Here is a 16,110-nt window from a genome sequence, read left to right on the forward strand (position 1 = left end):
GTTTGGGTTTCAGGGAAACCCGATGGACTTTGGACAAGGCTATCTTAATGAGTCATTATGTGGACAACATAACTGACTCGGCTAGGTTTGACCATGATGCATGCACAGTTAGACAGAGTAAGGTTTCTATTGGGTATTAGACAGGTACCTTTGAGCGGACAACTCAAGAGGGAAAGGCACGGAACCGTCGACTGCACCGCTGATCGACTGATTTTACCGCAAATACGCCTTTGCCGAATTTAAAGGGTGATAATATTGGAAGAGCGCAACCACTCATTATAAGCGTTGCTATGGTGTTTGTTTGGCACGAGTGGAATATGATGTTGAAGATGTAGTTTACAAGAATAAAACAAATTGACATGTATTTTCACGTTCATAAGATAAATAATTACAATAATTATAGTAATTACAACAACATTGAAATAAAGCAATAAAGGAAAGAAACTAAAGGAAAGAAAAGACATGAAGAGCCAAGTCAGTTTCGTAGTGAAAGAATAAAAGATAGTGAATAAAGTAATTAATGAGATAATAAAGTCACAAGCAACATGCAATGGTAAAAGCCTAAAGAAAATCCCCAACAGAGTCGCCATGCTGTCGACGCCCCCTTTTCTCTAACCGTGGGGTCAGAAATCGGGTATACGACATTGGGAGGACAACTCTATTCCCTTTCGAGAATTGGGTTTAGAGGTTGAAGAGTCGCCACCTAATGATTATAGTGCATTAGGACACTTTAAGAAGGGTTTGAGATGAAGAGACCAAAGATTAGGGTAAGGGCTAGAAATTATCCCGAGGGGAAGGTGTTAGGCACCCCTCAAGATCCACTAGTGTGGTTCCCGACCATGTTACAATTGTGACTTTACAAGTAAACAATCAAGGCTGAAATAAGGATTCGCACATAAGATTGCGACCAAGTTGAAAATTTTCAAAGATAAGTAGAGAAGGCAGAAATTCATGAAAAAGAGATTTGAACAGTTTTACAAGAAGGGATGAAAACAAGTAAAGGGAGAGGAGTCCTAAGTTTATAATTAATATGGATCACTTCAATGCAATACCCAGCGATCACTCCTCAGAAGAGGGGTCGCGCGTGATATTAGCGCATCGGTCATCATATCCATATATACCCTTCCCACCATGTTAAGGTATTTAAACGCGATCAGTCTCGTTTACTTATTGCATGCTAGTACCCATCCCAACCTATCAATCCCGGGGTATCAGGACTTCTAATCCTAAAGGGGAAGGAAAGGGATATAGGCATATATGGGGTTCAAAGGTTAAAATTCTAATTGCGACATACAAAACAAGTAACAAATATAAGGATGAACAAAACAAATAGGTAAGGCTCAAGTAAACCCCTTAACCAAACAAACACTTAGTTTAGCATGTCTTAGCATATACTGATTTGGTCTTAAGTTAAAAAATTAAGCGGCGAGCGGACTAGTTCAACACATACATTTAGACAGAAAGTCTGCATTAGGCAACTCGGATACAATTGTAAGAGATTAAGGCACTTAATTAACGCTAGTGGGATTACTGATTCTTTTGAAAATAGACAGAAAAGTTTTGAAAAAAAGGCAAGCCGCAGACTTAACAAAACGATGCAGAATAGTTCCCAGAAGACAGACCATTGAATTGCGGATTAGTAGAGAAAGAGAAACTTTAAACAAGTTTCAAAAGAGGCAGATTGTTTAAGGAGAAAACGAGTTCGAGCTGCATAACTTATTAAAAATGATAAAATACAGAAAAGTGATATGTAACTGAGTTGGAAATCGTTCATCAAACTACCAGAAAAGGCAGTAAGTTTCAGAAAGCATGCAAGTTTACTAGAAGATTAGGTTTTAGAAAGAGTTGAACTAATCTGAGAAGAGGCTCAATGGTTCGGAGAACCACTAGTTTTTGTCCATTAGTCAGTGAAATCGTTACTGCTTTTAGACGAGTGAGGCAAGTTTGATTTTAAAAACTTCCTATAGACATGATCTCTACGAGTCATTTGTTTTAAACCATGTTAACAAACTTGTAAATAGACGCTGATTTGATTAACCCTAAAAATTTGCCTAATATCGTGAACATGCACATTCCTATAGGCATGATATCTATATGCAAGATTGCAGAAAGTTAAATATTGTCTCCTATAGGCATGATTTCTATGGGATTGGATCAGAAACATTAAAAAGAATTAAAACCCTAAAGCATGGTTTCTACCCTTTGATGCCGGAAAGTAAAATCTCTCCCACACCCTTTTACTAGATTCCCCGAGTTTGTACAAGTTATTACAGACCAAAAGAAAAGATAAAAATACATCAAATACCAACAGCTGCATCCGAGGAACCTAATTCAATCTTAATGTCTAATAATATGTGATTAACCAATTCCGAATCCAGATTTTCAAAGCCTTCTCTTATCCAAAGTGTTTTAGAGTTCCAAGGAATCTCAAGGATTCCCGGCATTGCTTACACTCAGGATACCATTTAAAGAATAGTGCAGTATGGAAGAGCCAGCCCTCAGGCATCCAAGTTCAGTGGGAACTCAAGGGTCCCAAAGCATGGCTTGCAAGAGGGGGCAGAACTTAATTGCTAAGAATGAGTGTAAGTGTGAAAAGGGGTTGGGGAAGTCATAACAGATTGGTGGTCATACCCAGCCATAAGGCTGACTGGCACACCCCCTGGCCAACCTGTTTAGCCAAACAAATGAGAGCAAGACCTATTAAAGGTCAGACCAAGGTCCGTACACTGATTAGGACACTGCCAGACCAAGGTCTTAGGCTCAAAGCACACATAAGGGGAAAGGGGAAGTCGGAATTGGTTTGAGTTAAGGGGTTCAAAGAACCCAGTTCAAAGTCATGGGCAGCAATAACAGAGTGTTGTCATGGCTAGAACCATAATCTCATACAAAGAGGAAAAAGGAGAAGGAATTCACATAAGAAAAGTAGCCACAAAGTTGCAGAAATATAGTAAAGAAGAACATAACAGACTAAGAAGTAAACACATAGTGGAGGAGCATTATTTAAATTAAGAGTGACATACCAGTTGCAAAGTAAATAAACAGCAGAATAACAGAGTAAGCAGACAGCCAGAAATCAGCAGGAGTAGACTTAAGTCTTCAGCAAAAACACTTGAGAGTTCAAAAGGAACTCAAGAATGTTTCAGGCAGTAAAAGAGAAGAAGAGCAAAGTGCTCAGTATTAGAAGTAGAGAAAACAGTAGTAGAGAAAGTATTGAACTTGTGTAGTGTTCAATTGAAGTCTGAAGTGTGTGTCTCTTGTGAAAGTTGTGTGTAATGTCTTGTTTTAATAGTGCACAAAACGAGTAAGCAAAAGGCAAGAAAATAGTTTGCAATCAATCATAGAAGGTCTCCCTAAGGTTAAGGGATTTGATTTCAAACGGGCATGAGACAATTAAGGAAAGAAGAATAATTAAAAACCTTTCCAAAGTAACATAACACAGGTAAATACATAGGGATTATTTAAGGCAAAAATCCCATGGTACATGATTTGTGAAAAATAAGGCAAGTAGATCAATCAAACAGCCAGCAATTTATTCGAATGAACTTAGTCAGAAAAAGGGTGAGGAAAAGTTCAATTGGAAAATCAGTAACAAATCAATCGAGCCTTGTTAAAAGGAGATTGGAATCAATTACACGTTGGCAAAAGACCTTTTGAAAGAAGAGTTTATCCTATATAAAGCATACAGACATGTGAAAAGAGAGAGACTAGTAAAGGAAAATTCAGAGTCATAACAAAGAGGGTCAAGCAAAGGTCCAGTAAAGGCAAACAAGAGGCTTAGTAAGAAAATAGCAAAGGAACACATAGGATAGACATGTAAAAGTATGTTGTAGGAACTAGTAGAAGAGATAACAGAGCACAAGTAGAAGAACATGCATAATAACGGCAAAATCATAAGAACATAAGAGAAGACATGCAAGGAAAGGATACAAAACATAAGCGAGAACTCATGAAACATGACATAAACAAACAGATTCACACAAAGATAGAAGAAAAAATAAGAAACGAAAATCGTTTTTAAGATTTTGAAAAACCCTAAATTGAACAGACTAATTTTGAAAAGAGAAATTTGGGGAAAAGCTTTGAAACTTCGAGTATAACATCAGATCTATCACAGATCTAAGAAAACAAAAGAAAGAAAGAACCTCGAACAACTTTTAGGGTTTCTCAGAAACTCTAGAAACGAGAAGGCTTGGAAAGGATCTGGCCTGGAGTATATTTGAGCCTTATCTAGGCTCTTGAGGCTCGAACACGTCGGAACGGAGCCGGAGAAGCCACAGGAACACAAATCGGCGGAGGATCTGAACAGACCTCATTGAGGTCGAACCTCGAAATCTCGAACAACCATGATTTGGGGGTGAAGGGAGGTGAGCATAGGTCGTCCATGGCCTAAGAAGCCATGGACTCCGGCGAGAATTTGTCGGAGAAGACGAGGAGGCGATTAGGGTTTCGAGTGTTAGAGAGCGTTTGAGAGAAAGGGAGTGTTTGAGGGCGGCGGTTGAAGAGAAATGAGAGATAGGGTTAGGTCGTTTGAAATTAAAAAGGAAAGGAGAGATGTGGGCCGTTGATCAAAATGATCAACAACTAGGATCTGAAGATACAAACGTGCGGGTCGGACAAGACGGGTAAAAAAATTGAATTGGGTCTCCGATTTGGGGCCTAATTTGAGGTCAATTGGGGGGTCAAGATAGGCTATAATTGAAAGAAATTGAGGCCATGATTGCAATAGCAGTTTTCCCTTTTGATTTTATAAAAATAGTAAAAGATGTTTTAAAACCAAATTGAAGGCACTGAGTCAACTAATAATATATAAATATTAATTCAAAAATATTGGGATCAATTTTGTAATTATAAAATGCTATTAAATCTTAAAGAGGCTAGTATTGCAATTATATGCAATTTAGTTTTAAAAATACCAAATGAATTTGTAAAAATATGCAAAAATTATGCCGACTATATTTTGATGTAAATATGAGAATGAAATAAATTATTCTCCAAAATGGCAAGCTTTGGGAATAATTATGGGATTTTATGGTGTAAAAATAGGCCATAAATTGGTTTAAAATTGTTAAAAATTCCAAAACCCTTTGGGGTGCTTATATATGCACATATATGTCATTTTGAAAATATGTAGGGAAAAATTGGGTATCAACAGATACATAACAGAAGAATCAAATCACGGGGCTATGAACACAAGCCTCGAGTAGTTAGACAAAAAACGGAAAGTTGCCCTCATTTGAATGGCTGCCCAGAAACAGCGAATCGAAAGATACTAGAATCGAAGAACCAATCTTTGACACTTCAAAATTGGGGACTTAGTTATAAGAAAAGTCACCATCAACACTCGAGATCCAAATGAGGGAAAGCTTGGTCCAAATTGGGAGGGACCGTATCAAGTCCTCGGTATCGTCGGAAAAGGGTCTTATAAACTTGGCACGATAAACAACGAATAATTGCCAAATAATTGGAACATATCACTCCTCAAGAGATATTATTGCTAGGGTATGGTTTTCTCCCCTTTTCATTTGTATTTTATATTAACTTATTGCAGGTGTTTAGTTGAAGACGTCAAAGTTCTCTCCAAAAACGAAGTCTTTAGGTCTGAAAGCACGCGTTGCACTCTTTTTCCCTTCGATCGGTTTTTATCCCAAATGGGTTTTTTTGGCAAGATTTTTAACGAGTCAACCATTATTTGTGCTAACTTAGAGTAATTTAACAGTATCCGAGGCTTCTCAACAATCAACCTCGAATACTGGGGGGAATCACTCTCGGATGTTATGTTTTCAAGGAATATACTTCGTGTTGATAGGGTCTCGATAGTCAAATTTTGTAAAGGGTCAAACAGTTGAATGAACCGTGCCCGTGTAGGTTACTCGAGCCCTAATGGCAAAACATGTATGCATGAACGATCTCTTGAAAGAAGTATCTTTTCCCTACCAAATGTTCCATGTATCACACCTCCTTTTTCCTATCCCCGGAAGGGGTATAAGGAAGTTTTTCCGATTTAAGTAACAATCGAAACGAGATTTATTTATTTATTTAAGTTCAGAGTCGCCACTTGGGATAATTTATGATGTCCCAAGTCACCGGTTTAAAATCCCGAATCGAGGAAGTTTGACTCTTATTTATGGTCTACGAACACAGAAATTCGGGTAAGGAATTCTATTAACCTGGGAGAAGGTGTTAGGCATTCCCGGGTTCTGTGGTTTTGGCACGGTCGCTCAACTATTATTATTGGCCTATTTGTCTAATTTTAAAACATTTTTAAACCTATGTGCATTGTATTCCTTTTAAACCGCTTTTAATTATCCAATTATTACACTAATATTTATTTAATTACACATTGCCAATCATGTCACGGAAACCGTACCCATGATCTACAACATGTTTATTTTATTAACAAGATTAAATTATGGCCGGGTCACATAAATGTACCCTCGGGTTTTTAGAAATTAAGTGTCACGACCACCTCAGGGGAACTGTACCCGTAGTTATGACAATTATTTAATTAACGCGCCTAAAGCAAACTACGAAAAGTCAAGGCATTTTTACACTAGTTAAGATAACCAATGTGAGGACCATAGATTATGGATTTTAATTGTGTATGGCGAACCTCAATTTATTTTAAACGAAATGCACTCAACTACGAATATTCATATTTAAAGCTAATTTGAGATTAAGTATCACAACCACGCCTCGGGAACCATACCCGTAGTTGTGATGATTTAATTACGTGTCTAAAGCAAATTATGAGATTCATTATTCATTATCCTAAAAGCTAATTTCAGATAATTGTTAACCAAGGAAACTACTCAAAATAGAGAAAGAAACACTGGATTATTAATGAGACTAACTATATAATTTGCTAAGAAAATTACAGTAATGGGCTAAGAGGAAACGTAATCGACAAGAGTAATGTCCCAATATAGAAAACTAAGAACAAAAATCATCCCAATCATACAAATTAAATCAATATAAAACGATACAAACATTAGCGAGAAGAACAATATCGGAAAGGAAAATGAACCTTATTGCTATGTATTTTCCGCCATGAATCAATGGAGTAAGATCTCAAGAAAACAGCAAATCAAAACAAACGAGCTATTGATCCGAACCTCAAACCGGCAAAACTCGACTCAAACAAAACTCCACCCGTTTTAATGAAAATCGCCGAAACATGTAAAACCGGCCAGATCTAGAATCCAAGAACATGGTCAGTTGGATTAGCAATGGCTGCCGGAGAAGGAGATGAAGAACAATACTCGCCGGAAAATCAAATTAAACCAAACAATGAAACCAACGGACGCTATGACAGTTACTGGCGGTTTGGAGCTGCTTCGGGCTGTTTGTGGCGAGGGAGCGGCTATCGCTGGTTAGAGGTTTGGACGATGGCTGTTGCTTCTTCTTGGAGATTTTGAACGACCTCCATGAAAGCCTGTTGGATTTTGGCCAGCTCGTTGGCGAGATAGAACAGAACGAAAGTGCAACGAGGGAGGGAGGTCGTTCTTTATTGGGGATGCTATTCTAATACTCGTTGCTCTCAAATATCGAGAGAGATGAGAGGGTCCGTTCTCGCTGGTTTTGTGTAGGAGGAGTTCAAGGGTCGTTTGGGCGAGGTGTAAAAGTTCTAGTGTTCGGGGAAGGGAGGTTGGCCGGAACGGCTGGTGCTAGGTTTTTTTTAGAGTTGTATCTCTCATGGTTGCTTGGTCTTCAAGATTAGGTCTTCTAGGGTTTTCTCTAAGGAAGATGAAGAGTCTCTTCCATGTAAAAAACGACTGATGTGCTAAAGTCTAGGTCTAGGGTTTTTATTTTTATTTTTCTTGCATATTATGCTAAAGGGGTGTCTAGGTTTGGGCTTTTGAGTTAATGGGATAAGAGATTGGTTTAATTGGGCTACAAGCAAGACTAAATTAGTCCAAAAAAATTAATTCTATTCCCTCCTCCTTTTTGTATGTAAAAATAATATAGCAAACAAGATAACTATTAAAAATACTACTTAATCTTACTTAAGAAAATAACTATTAAAATAACACTAACCGTTTAAAACAAACCTATTTGTTTGGTATTTTTCAAGATTAAAATGACTACAAAACCTTAATGAAACTATTGTTTTTTGTAATTTTCATTTTTTGTGATAAAATAAAGTAAAAGGGTCAAAACTAATTAAAATAGCGATATTAGGCCTAAAATAAACATTTACATGCTAAAATATGAAAAATCTTGGGGAGGGTCAAAAATCACATGTCTACAGCTGCCCCTCTTTGACTGGAAATACGAAGTATTTTAAGACAAAGAACGACTAGACAGGTTTTTTGACCCGACCCTTATTTAGGGAGACCAAAAACTAAGAGAAAGGAAGAGAATGTGACCGAGCCCTGGTATCTGAGCTGCCTACATGCCCTTGGATATAAAGGAATCAGGCCACGTGTAGTTCAGAATTAGAAAGAGTGATGGAGTACCGAGGTGGAGAGCCAATCGAGGTGTCATTCCGTCGAGGTTCCGGTCCGCGATCCTGTTATTACATAAAAAAAATACTAACTAAGCCTGTCAACTATGAGTTACAAGATTCCTATCTATAAGTCTTCTGAAGCTTGATCTTGAGTCTTGAATGGTTCTTCATGCAGACTTTGGATTTGAACCCTGATGTTTGCTAGTTGCAGGTGCTAGTCCATTCTTCTTCAGCTTTTCAGATCAAAACCGGACATACCGTGCTTGTGACTTCAGTCATGTCTTGAGTAGCTCACATCTTTCATCAACTTCTGCATTTGGATTCACTTCTTGCCTTTTTTTATTCTGGATTGTGACTAACTTTCGTTGATCATCTCGGACTGCTGACTCACATTCTTGCTGTGAGCTTCTTTTGTTGCTGACTTGAATTGCATTCTGAAGTGAATTCCCTTGTTTTCTAGGCGGGTGCTTGATTGACAAAACTTGAACTGTCTTCCTTCGAAACTTGAATCGTTTTCCCTTGAAACTTGAACTGTCTTCCCTTGTTCTCCAGGTGGGTGCTGATTGCTGAAACTTTCTGTGTTCCCTCGGAACTGCTTTCCCTTGAAACTTGCACTGTCTTCCCTTGAAACTTGAACTGTCCTCCCTTGTTTTCTAGGTGGGCACCTGATTGCTGAAACTTTCTGTGTTCTCTCGGAACTGCTTTCCCTTGAAACTTGAACTGTCTTCCCTTGTTCTTCAGGTGGGCGCCTGATTGCTGAACTTTCTATGTTCACTTGTTCTCCATGTGGGTTCCTGCAATCAAAACAAACAAAACAAACAAAATTTTCTGCCCTAGTTTGCACTAGGAAGATTTGTGAGTTGTTAGCAATATTGTAAACTACTTATACTATTGATGCAATGATGAGAGTAAACTAAAGACTAGACTAGGATGTGCGTCTCCTGTGAGTAAAACCAAGAAACTTTGACCAGCAAATGCATCTGCTAAAAATAAAAATTGAATGCCCCATATCAGGAAGTGTGTCCCCCATGGGTGAAACTTGAATGAACCAAACTAGAAAGTGCATCTCCTAGGGGTAAAACTTGTATGACTCACACTAGGAAGTGCGTCTCCTAGGGGTAAAATCTCAATTTAGGAAGTGCATCTCCTAAAAGTATATCCTGAACAACCCAGACTAGCAAGTGCGTCTCCTAGGGGTGAAATCTCAATTTAGGAAGTGCGTCTCCTGAAAGTGTATCCTGAAAGACCCAGACTAGGAAGTGCGTTTCCTAGGGGTGAAACTCAATTTAGGAAGTGCGTCTCCTAGGGGTGAAACTCAATTTAGAAAGTGCGTCTCCTGAAAGTGTATCCTGAAATACCTATACTAGGAAGTGCGTCTCCTAGGGGTGAAACTCAATTTAGGAAGTGCGTCTCATGAAACAAAAATATAACCTGAAAGACCCAGATTAGGAAGTGTGTCTCCTAGGGGTGAAACATCAATGACTCAAGCTAGGAAGTGCGTCTCCTAGGAATGAATTTAAATGACCAAATCTAGGAAGTGTGTCTCCTAAATAGTATAATCTAAAAGATCCCTGCTAGGAAGTGCGTCTCCTAATGGGTAAAATTTCAATGACTCCAACTAGGACGTGCGTCTCCTAGGGGTGAATTTAAATGACCAAGACTAGGAAGTGCGTCTCCTAGGGGTGAAAACTTCAGTAACTAAAACTCATATGATCTAAACTAGGAAGTGTGCCTCCTAATGGTAAAAAATCTTAATTTAAGAAGTGCGTCTCCTAAGAAAAATATAACCTTAAAAACTCAGGCTAGGAAGTGCATCTCCTAAGGGTGAACTCAATTTAGGAAGTGCATCTCCTACAACAAAATATAACTTGAAAACCCCAGACTTGGACGTGTTTCTCCTAGGGGTGATGTGTGATCTTCTCAATAGCCTTTGCGTAAGCAGAACTGGGGCATTACACCTGAAAAATTTAAGCTTCCAAGCTTTGATAAGAACATAGATTTCATCCTGTTTCAGACAAAGAAAACTTGTGAGTTTAAATATGGTGGTTGGTTTGTAGCCTTGACTTTGCGGGCGATTGCTCCTTCACTTGCCATGATAACCTTGATTTCAACTTGAAAGACCTTGACTGTTTATTGACTAACCACTTTATCTATCACCCTTATCATAGAAAATACTTCTGATTCATTCAAACTCTATACCTTCTATCTGTTGCATTTCGCTCATGAATTGACATTTACCCAACCTTTGCATTTCTCATGAATCCCAAAGCACGTCGATTGTTATCCATTCAGTGCGTATACTGCTCTTTCCTGACTTATGTCGCTTTGATGTGCTAGCCAGATCCCGTTTTGTGCAATTGGAAAGTTGGTGGCAAATTTTGAAGTCATTTCTCACTTGTTTTGACCAAACAGACTCAAGAAGAGGAAGTAAACAAGACAAAAGGAACAAAGTAAGGGACAATGGAAAGAGATGATACCTAACAAGAAAATTATAAAGTAGAAACTTATCAGATGTGGGCACCAACTCTAATGACCATGACATGCACATTTTGATTAAGTGGCCTAATATGTCAAGCAAGTCTAATATTCAACTCCTGTTGTACCTCTGAGTCGTGAAACTCGGCTTCAATGCTCCGATTATCCTATCTGATTCATGGTCCTTATTCGACTTGTAATGCCCGAAGGGTTTTTACCATCAAGCCTCTCTTATTTTGTTCTTTCCCTCAACTTACCGTCGCCTTATGGTGCCTGTGAAGATTTTCACTGACAAGGCTCTCTCATTTTTGCTTTCCTTTTGTAGAACGGAGTGTCGCCCCTGAGGAGAACATACCTCTAACAAGCTTGACTTGGCACTACTCAAAGATTGATCGGAAGGTCTTTCTTTGGACCGTAGTGTAGGCTTTTGGATAGGATTAGAAACAAAGGGTATCATAAAGGCTCAAAAACAGCTTAAAAGAGCTCAAAATTATAACTTTTAGAATCAGATCTCTTGCGACAACCACAACTTCTGTCCCAGTTTCTTTTCTTTGGGACTTTTAAAATTTTATTTTGATGGGACCGAACCGTGAGGCTGCCTATGTATCCTTAAAAGAAATCAGGTCGAACGTAGTTCATGTCATAGGAATTGCTTTGTTTTGTACTTTTCTCTCTTTTTTTCTTTTTCTCTTTTCTTTTCTTTTCTTTACTCTTTTTTTTCATTTTTTCTTTCTCTTTTTCTCTTTTTCTTTTTTTTCTTTTCTCTCCTTTTTTCGTGTATCATATTTCTAAACTCTGCTTCTGATTCCAAAAGAGGGATATGAAAGAAAATAAATAAGGCTCAAAGGGGTAACAAAGAATAAAGTGTTTAGATAACAGAATAAAATGCCTTCGTCATTCCAATCTTCAAAGCATACCAAATACAAACAACACAATTAAACAAACCAAAGAAATCATACATAATATCTTTTGACTGCATCAGAATTGATGACCATATCCACACATTTTCCTTCTACATCTGTTAAATACAAAGCACCATTGGACAACACTCTCATTACCACGAACGGCCCCTGCCAATTTGGGGCAAACTTGCCTTTGGCTTCAACGTGATGCGGCAGGATGCGTTTCAATAGTGTTTCTTTATGTTCTATCTGCCCCAGTTTCATACAATTCGGGCTTGAAGTGATCTCACAATGCCTTTACTTATTTCCCTCAAATGTCCCTATCATCTTCAAAATTGTTTCATTGCTACATGACTAAACTAACTTTTAAGACCAGGCTGAGAATTACTCGTGCATGCCATGTCACTAGAGTCAGCAGGAGAAGAACTATAAAAGGGAAAGAGAACTAAACAAACACTGACTAGAAATAACAAAAAACAGGAAATTGCATTAGACAGATGGTGAAAGGGTTTGAACAATAAAACAAGTAAAATAAGTTGGGGTTACAATCCTGGAACAAAACCAAACAATACTAAACGAGCTATTACGACTAAACAAACTAGGCGAAATAAAATGATAGAAGGGTTTGAGTCACAAGACAATATCCGGATTACAACCCTGAAAATAACCCGGACAATAGAAATGACAACAAAATAAACCACCAAGATTCCTCCCCAGCTAGCCAAAAGATGGAGCGTCTTTCCAATTACCAAGCACGACATCTTAGCCACTAGGTTCCACATCAATATTTCCAAGACCATTAACAACTTCAATATCATTAACTTCAGTCAACAAGTTCCCAAGAGGATTCGCATGCTCCATGTCACTGTCCTTAATCACAATTACCCCTTCTTGAATCATTCTTTCTATTTCCCTTTTCAAAGCACGATAATCTTCAATGTTATGCCCTTGGACATTAGAGTGATACATGCATCGTATAGAAGGATCAAAACCTTTTGCATATGGGTCTGGAGTATAGCCGAGGAGCGGCTCAATTAGGCCAGAATGCTTCAACTTTTCAAACAAGTTTGTGTAGGACTCCCCGATTGGCGTGAAACTATTTCTTTGCCTTTGTTTCCCTCCCTGCACCTATTTTCTAGGGTTGTTGGGTGCTCGAAAATGTTGTGAAGTCAAGAATGCATTATGCGGTGCTGGCGCTCGCCATAGGGAGTGATCTGGTGGTTGGACAGATGACCGGACATTGTTCGGAGGATAATAATGAGGTGGATTATGTGGAGCTCGGGCATAAGTTTGGGGTTGGGGTTGAGGATGGGTATATTGATGAGGCGGACCCTTTGGACCATGTCGTGACTCTAAAACAACCATGGCAACATCATCGTGTTCCTTCTGACCCAACAAGCTTCCTTTGTCATTCTGAATTGCTTGTGTTGTTGCTTTCAAAGCATAATAACTCATAATCTTGCTCGACTTCAACCCATCTTCTACCATTTCTCCTATTTTTACCACATCATTAAAAGGCCTACCTATATCCGTGATCAAATGCCCAAAGTAAGTTAGCTCTTGAGCTTGAAAAAAGTACTCAACCATCTCTTTTTCTTCCATCGGGGGATTGACTCTGGCCGCTTGCTCTCTCCATCTAAGCCCGTATTTTCTAAAGCTTTTGTTAGGCTTCTTTTCTATCTTGGTGAGGCACATGCGATCCGGGACAATTTTTATATTGTACTGAAAGTGCCGGGCAAAGACCTGAGCCATATCGTCCCATGCGTACCACTTGCTAACGTCTTGGCGAGTGTACCACTCCAGAGCTGCCCCACTCAGACTCTGACTGAAATACATCATCAATAATTTGTCTTTCCTACCAGCGCCTCTCATCTTAGTGCAGTAACCTCTCAAAACGGCCACGGGATCTCCGTGCCCGTCATACAAATCAAACTTTGGCATCAGGCAGTTGGATGTCAGGAAACAAACACAAGTCATTGTAAGCCACGCTCATCTGGCTCCATATCCCTTGCATGTTTTTTAAAGACTGCTCTAAGATTTTTACCTTCCTGGATATCTCATCTTGCTCCACTGTCTTAGTAGGTTTTTTAGTTTCATTGGGAGCCTCAAAATGAGAAGTGTGAGAATATGGATCCGAGACTTTGAAAGTTGGTTATGGGGCATAGTGTTGGGCATCGGAGACTTTGAACACAGTATCGTTAGAGGATCGAGGAAACGTAGTTGGAGGAGGAGCTACAAGAGCATGAGTGGCCAAAGGAGCGGGATATGATGTGCTTTTGAGGGGTGGAGTGTGAAAAGGTTGTGGGGAGATATTAATAGCAGTAGGAACCTAGGCTTGTGATAGTGGTGGATAGTTGCAGGGTTTTCAGTGTAGTTAGTGGGGAATGAAAGTGGATGATGCCCCCTGATCCAAGACTGATACATTTCTGACATTTGTTGTTTCACCCTTTGGACCTCCTCTTTCAATTCAGACTCCGACTCCACAAACTCCCTCGACGGGCCAACAACTCTCGTGTTCAAGTCTTTGCTAGTCATGGCTACCTTGCTCTTTGACCTTGTATTGTATGGAAGAGTTACCAGTTTAAGAACCACAAACCAACCACCCTTCTTCTCAATGAAGATAACAAAAAGAACAAAATGGGGTCATCCTGTTAGCATTAGGACATTTAACAGCTAAAAATATCACATTGCATGTAATGCACCTAGCAACAATTAACGGTTCCAGAATAACTTCGAGGGTCACAAGGTCACTTGGCATCATCGCAATTTTATTCATTTCAATCTCCTCTTTTCTTTTCTTTTCTAGCACTTCTTGGCTTGCTCATTTTCCTTCCTCTTTTTTCTTCTTCTAATTATCACTCTTTTCTTTCCTCTCATTTCTCACATCCCATAATTTCACCTTTTTTTTTTGTGTTTCCTTCTTTTTTCCCTTTTCTTTTAATAAAAATAAAAAAATGATTCGATCGAACCCTATGTAGGTTGCCTACGTATCATGACGCCGCATGAATCAGATCTTTGCGTAGTTCGGGAAGATCGAGAATAAAGTAAACAAACTAACGTTCTCTTTTTCTTTTCTTTTTACCTTAATGACTACTCTGATGAGAAAAGAGAACCAAAAGAAGCAAATCCTTTTTTTTAATTTTCTATATTTAATGTTCTATAACTTATTCTAAACTCAAGCTTAATGAGCATATATTTTTTTTTCTTTTTTTTTTTTAAAAAAAAATATACTATGAGAAATTATTAAGGAAAAATCCTAGAAGAGAAAATATTTTTTTGATTCTTTTTTTTAGAAAGAAAATCTAAAAAATAAAACAAAGAAATATATTTTGAATTTTCGTTTGATATCCTGAGGAAAGATTTCGAAATAGGAAATGAACAAGATAAAAAAAATGTTTTTGGATTTCAATTTTTAATTAAGGGAGAAACTCTGAAAATAAACCAAAGAATAAAGTATGTTATTTTATTCTTTTATGTACAATTTCCTAAAGTTCTAGTAAAAATAAAATAAAAATTAAAATTCATTTTTCATTAATTTCTCAAAGAAGAACCTCAAAAGAAAATCTTTTTGGATTTTCGGAATTAATGTCTTAAAGAAAACTTTTAAAGATGTACTAAAAGAAAATTCTTTTTTTTGTGTGTGAATTTTTAGTCTTAATAACTAAAGAAAATGTAGAAGCAATTTGTTTTATTTCCTAAGGAAAACCACCTCAAATAAATTCTTTTTTTTTTCATTTCTAGAATTAGTATTCTAAAGAAAACTTCTAACGGAAATATAAAATGCAAAATTTCTTTTTTTTTTGGATTTTTGAGTTATACCACACTTTTTCAAATACAAAATAGATTATACAATAACAAAAGACTCGACATTATTGTACAAAGCTATAAGGTAAAAGACGACATAAAAAGAAAAACAGACTCAAAACATAAAAAATAAAAATTTAAAAAATCTATTTAAGCAACTCCTAAATGAGCGATCCTGACTGGATGGTCCCGGGGTATCTATCATGCTCGAATTCTGATAAATAAATCCACACCTATATGAGAAAACTAAGACCAAATAAAGTTAAAGACCTAGAACGCTATGTGAGACAATAACTCTTCTTGTTGGACACATACAAGACATAATTGTGCAAAATAGTCTATGTGGTCAAGTGCAAACTCAACAAAGGTGACCTCTAAGACATGGAAAAATTACTTTTGCAGAAATGACTGATTTTGTAGAAATGGCCAATGTGGCCAAAAAAACGGCTAAGCATGAAAATTCAACAGAATGGGCCTTAAACA

General features: G+C 37.9%; 1 protein-coding gene across 1 annotated transcript; it reads right to left on the reverse strand.

The window, feature by feature from the left end:
• Positions 1-9,217: 9,217 nt before the first annotated feature.
• Positions 9,218-13,800, reverse strand: LOC138868425 (uncharacterized). Its single transcript, XM_070145978.1, has 2 exons — positions 13,155-13,800; positions 9,218-9,240 (listed from the first exon to the last, which is right to left on the reverse strand). The coding sequence occupies exons 1-2, from the start codon at positions 13,798-13,800 to the stop codon at positions 9,218-9,220; spliced, it is 669 nt and encodes a 222-aa protein (XP_070002079.1).
• Positions 13,801-16,110: the final 2,310 nt, after the last annotated feature.

This window comes from Nicotiana sylvestris, chromosome 5 (genome assembly GCF_000393655.2).
Source record: "Nicotiana sylvestris chromosome 5, ASM39365v2, whole genome shotgun sequence".
In the NCBI taxonomy this organism is placed as follows: domain Eukaryota; kingdom Viridiplantae; phylum Streptophyta; class Magnoliopsida; order Solanales; family Solanaceae; genus Nicotiana; species Nicotiana sylvestris.

Coding starts and splice junctions, on each gene's coding strand:
- LOC138868425 (XM_070145978.1), bottom strand. CDS start 13,800: ATGACTTGTGTTTGTTTCCTGACATCCAACTGCCTGATGCCAAAGTTT. Junction 9,241..13,154: donor GTCACGACATGGTCCAAAGG/GTCCGCCTCATC, acceptor TTTTGATTGCAG/GAACCCACATGGAGAACAAG.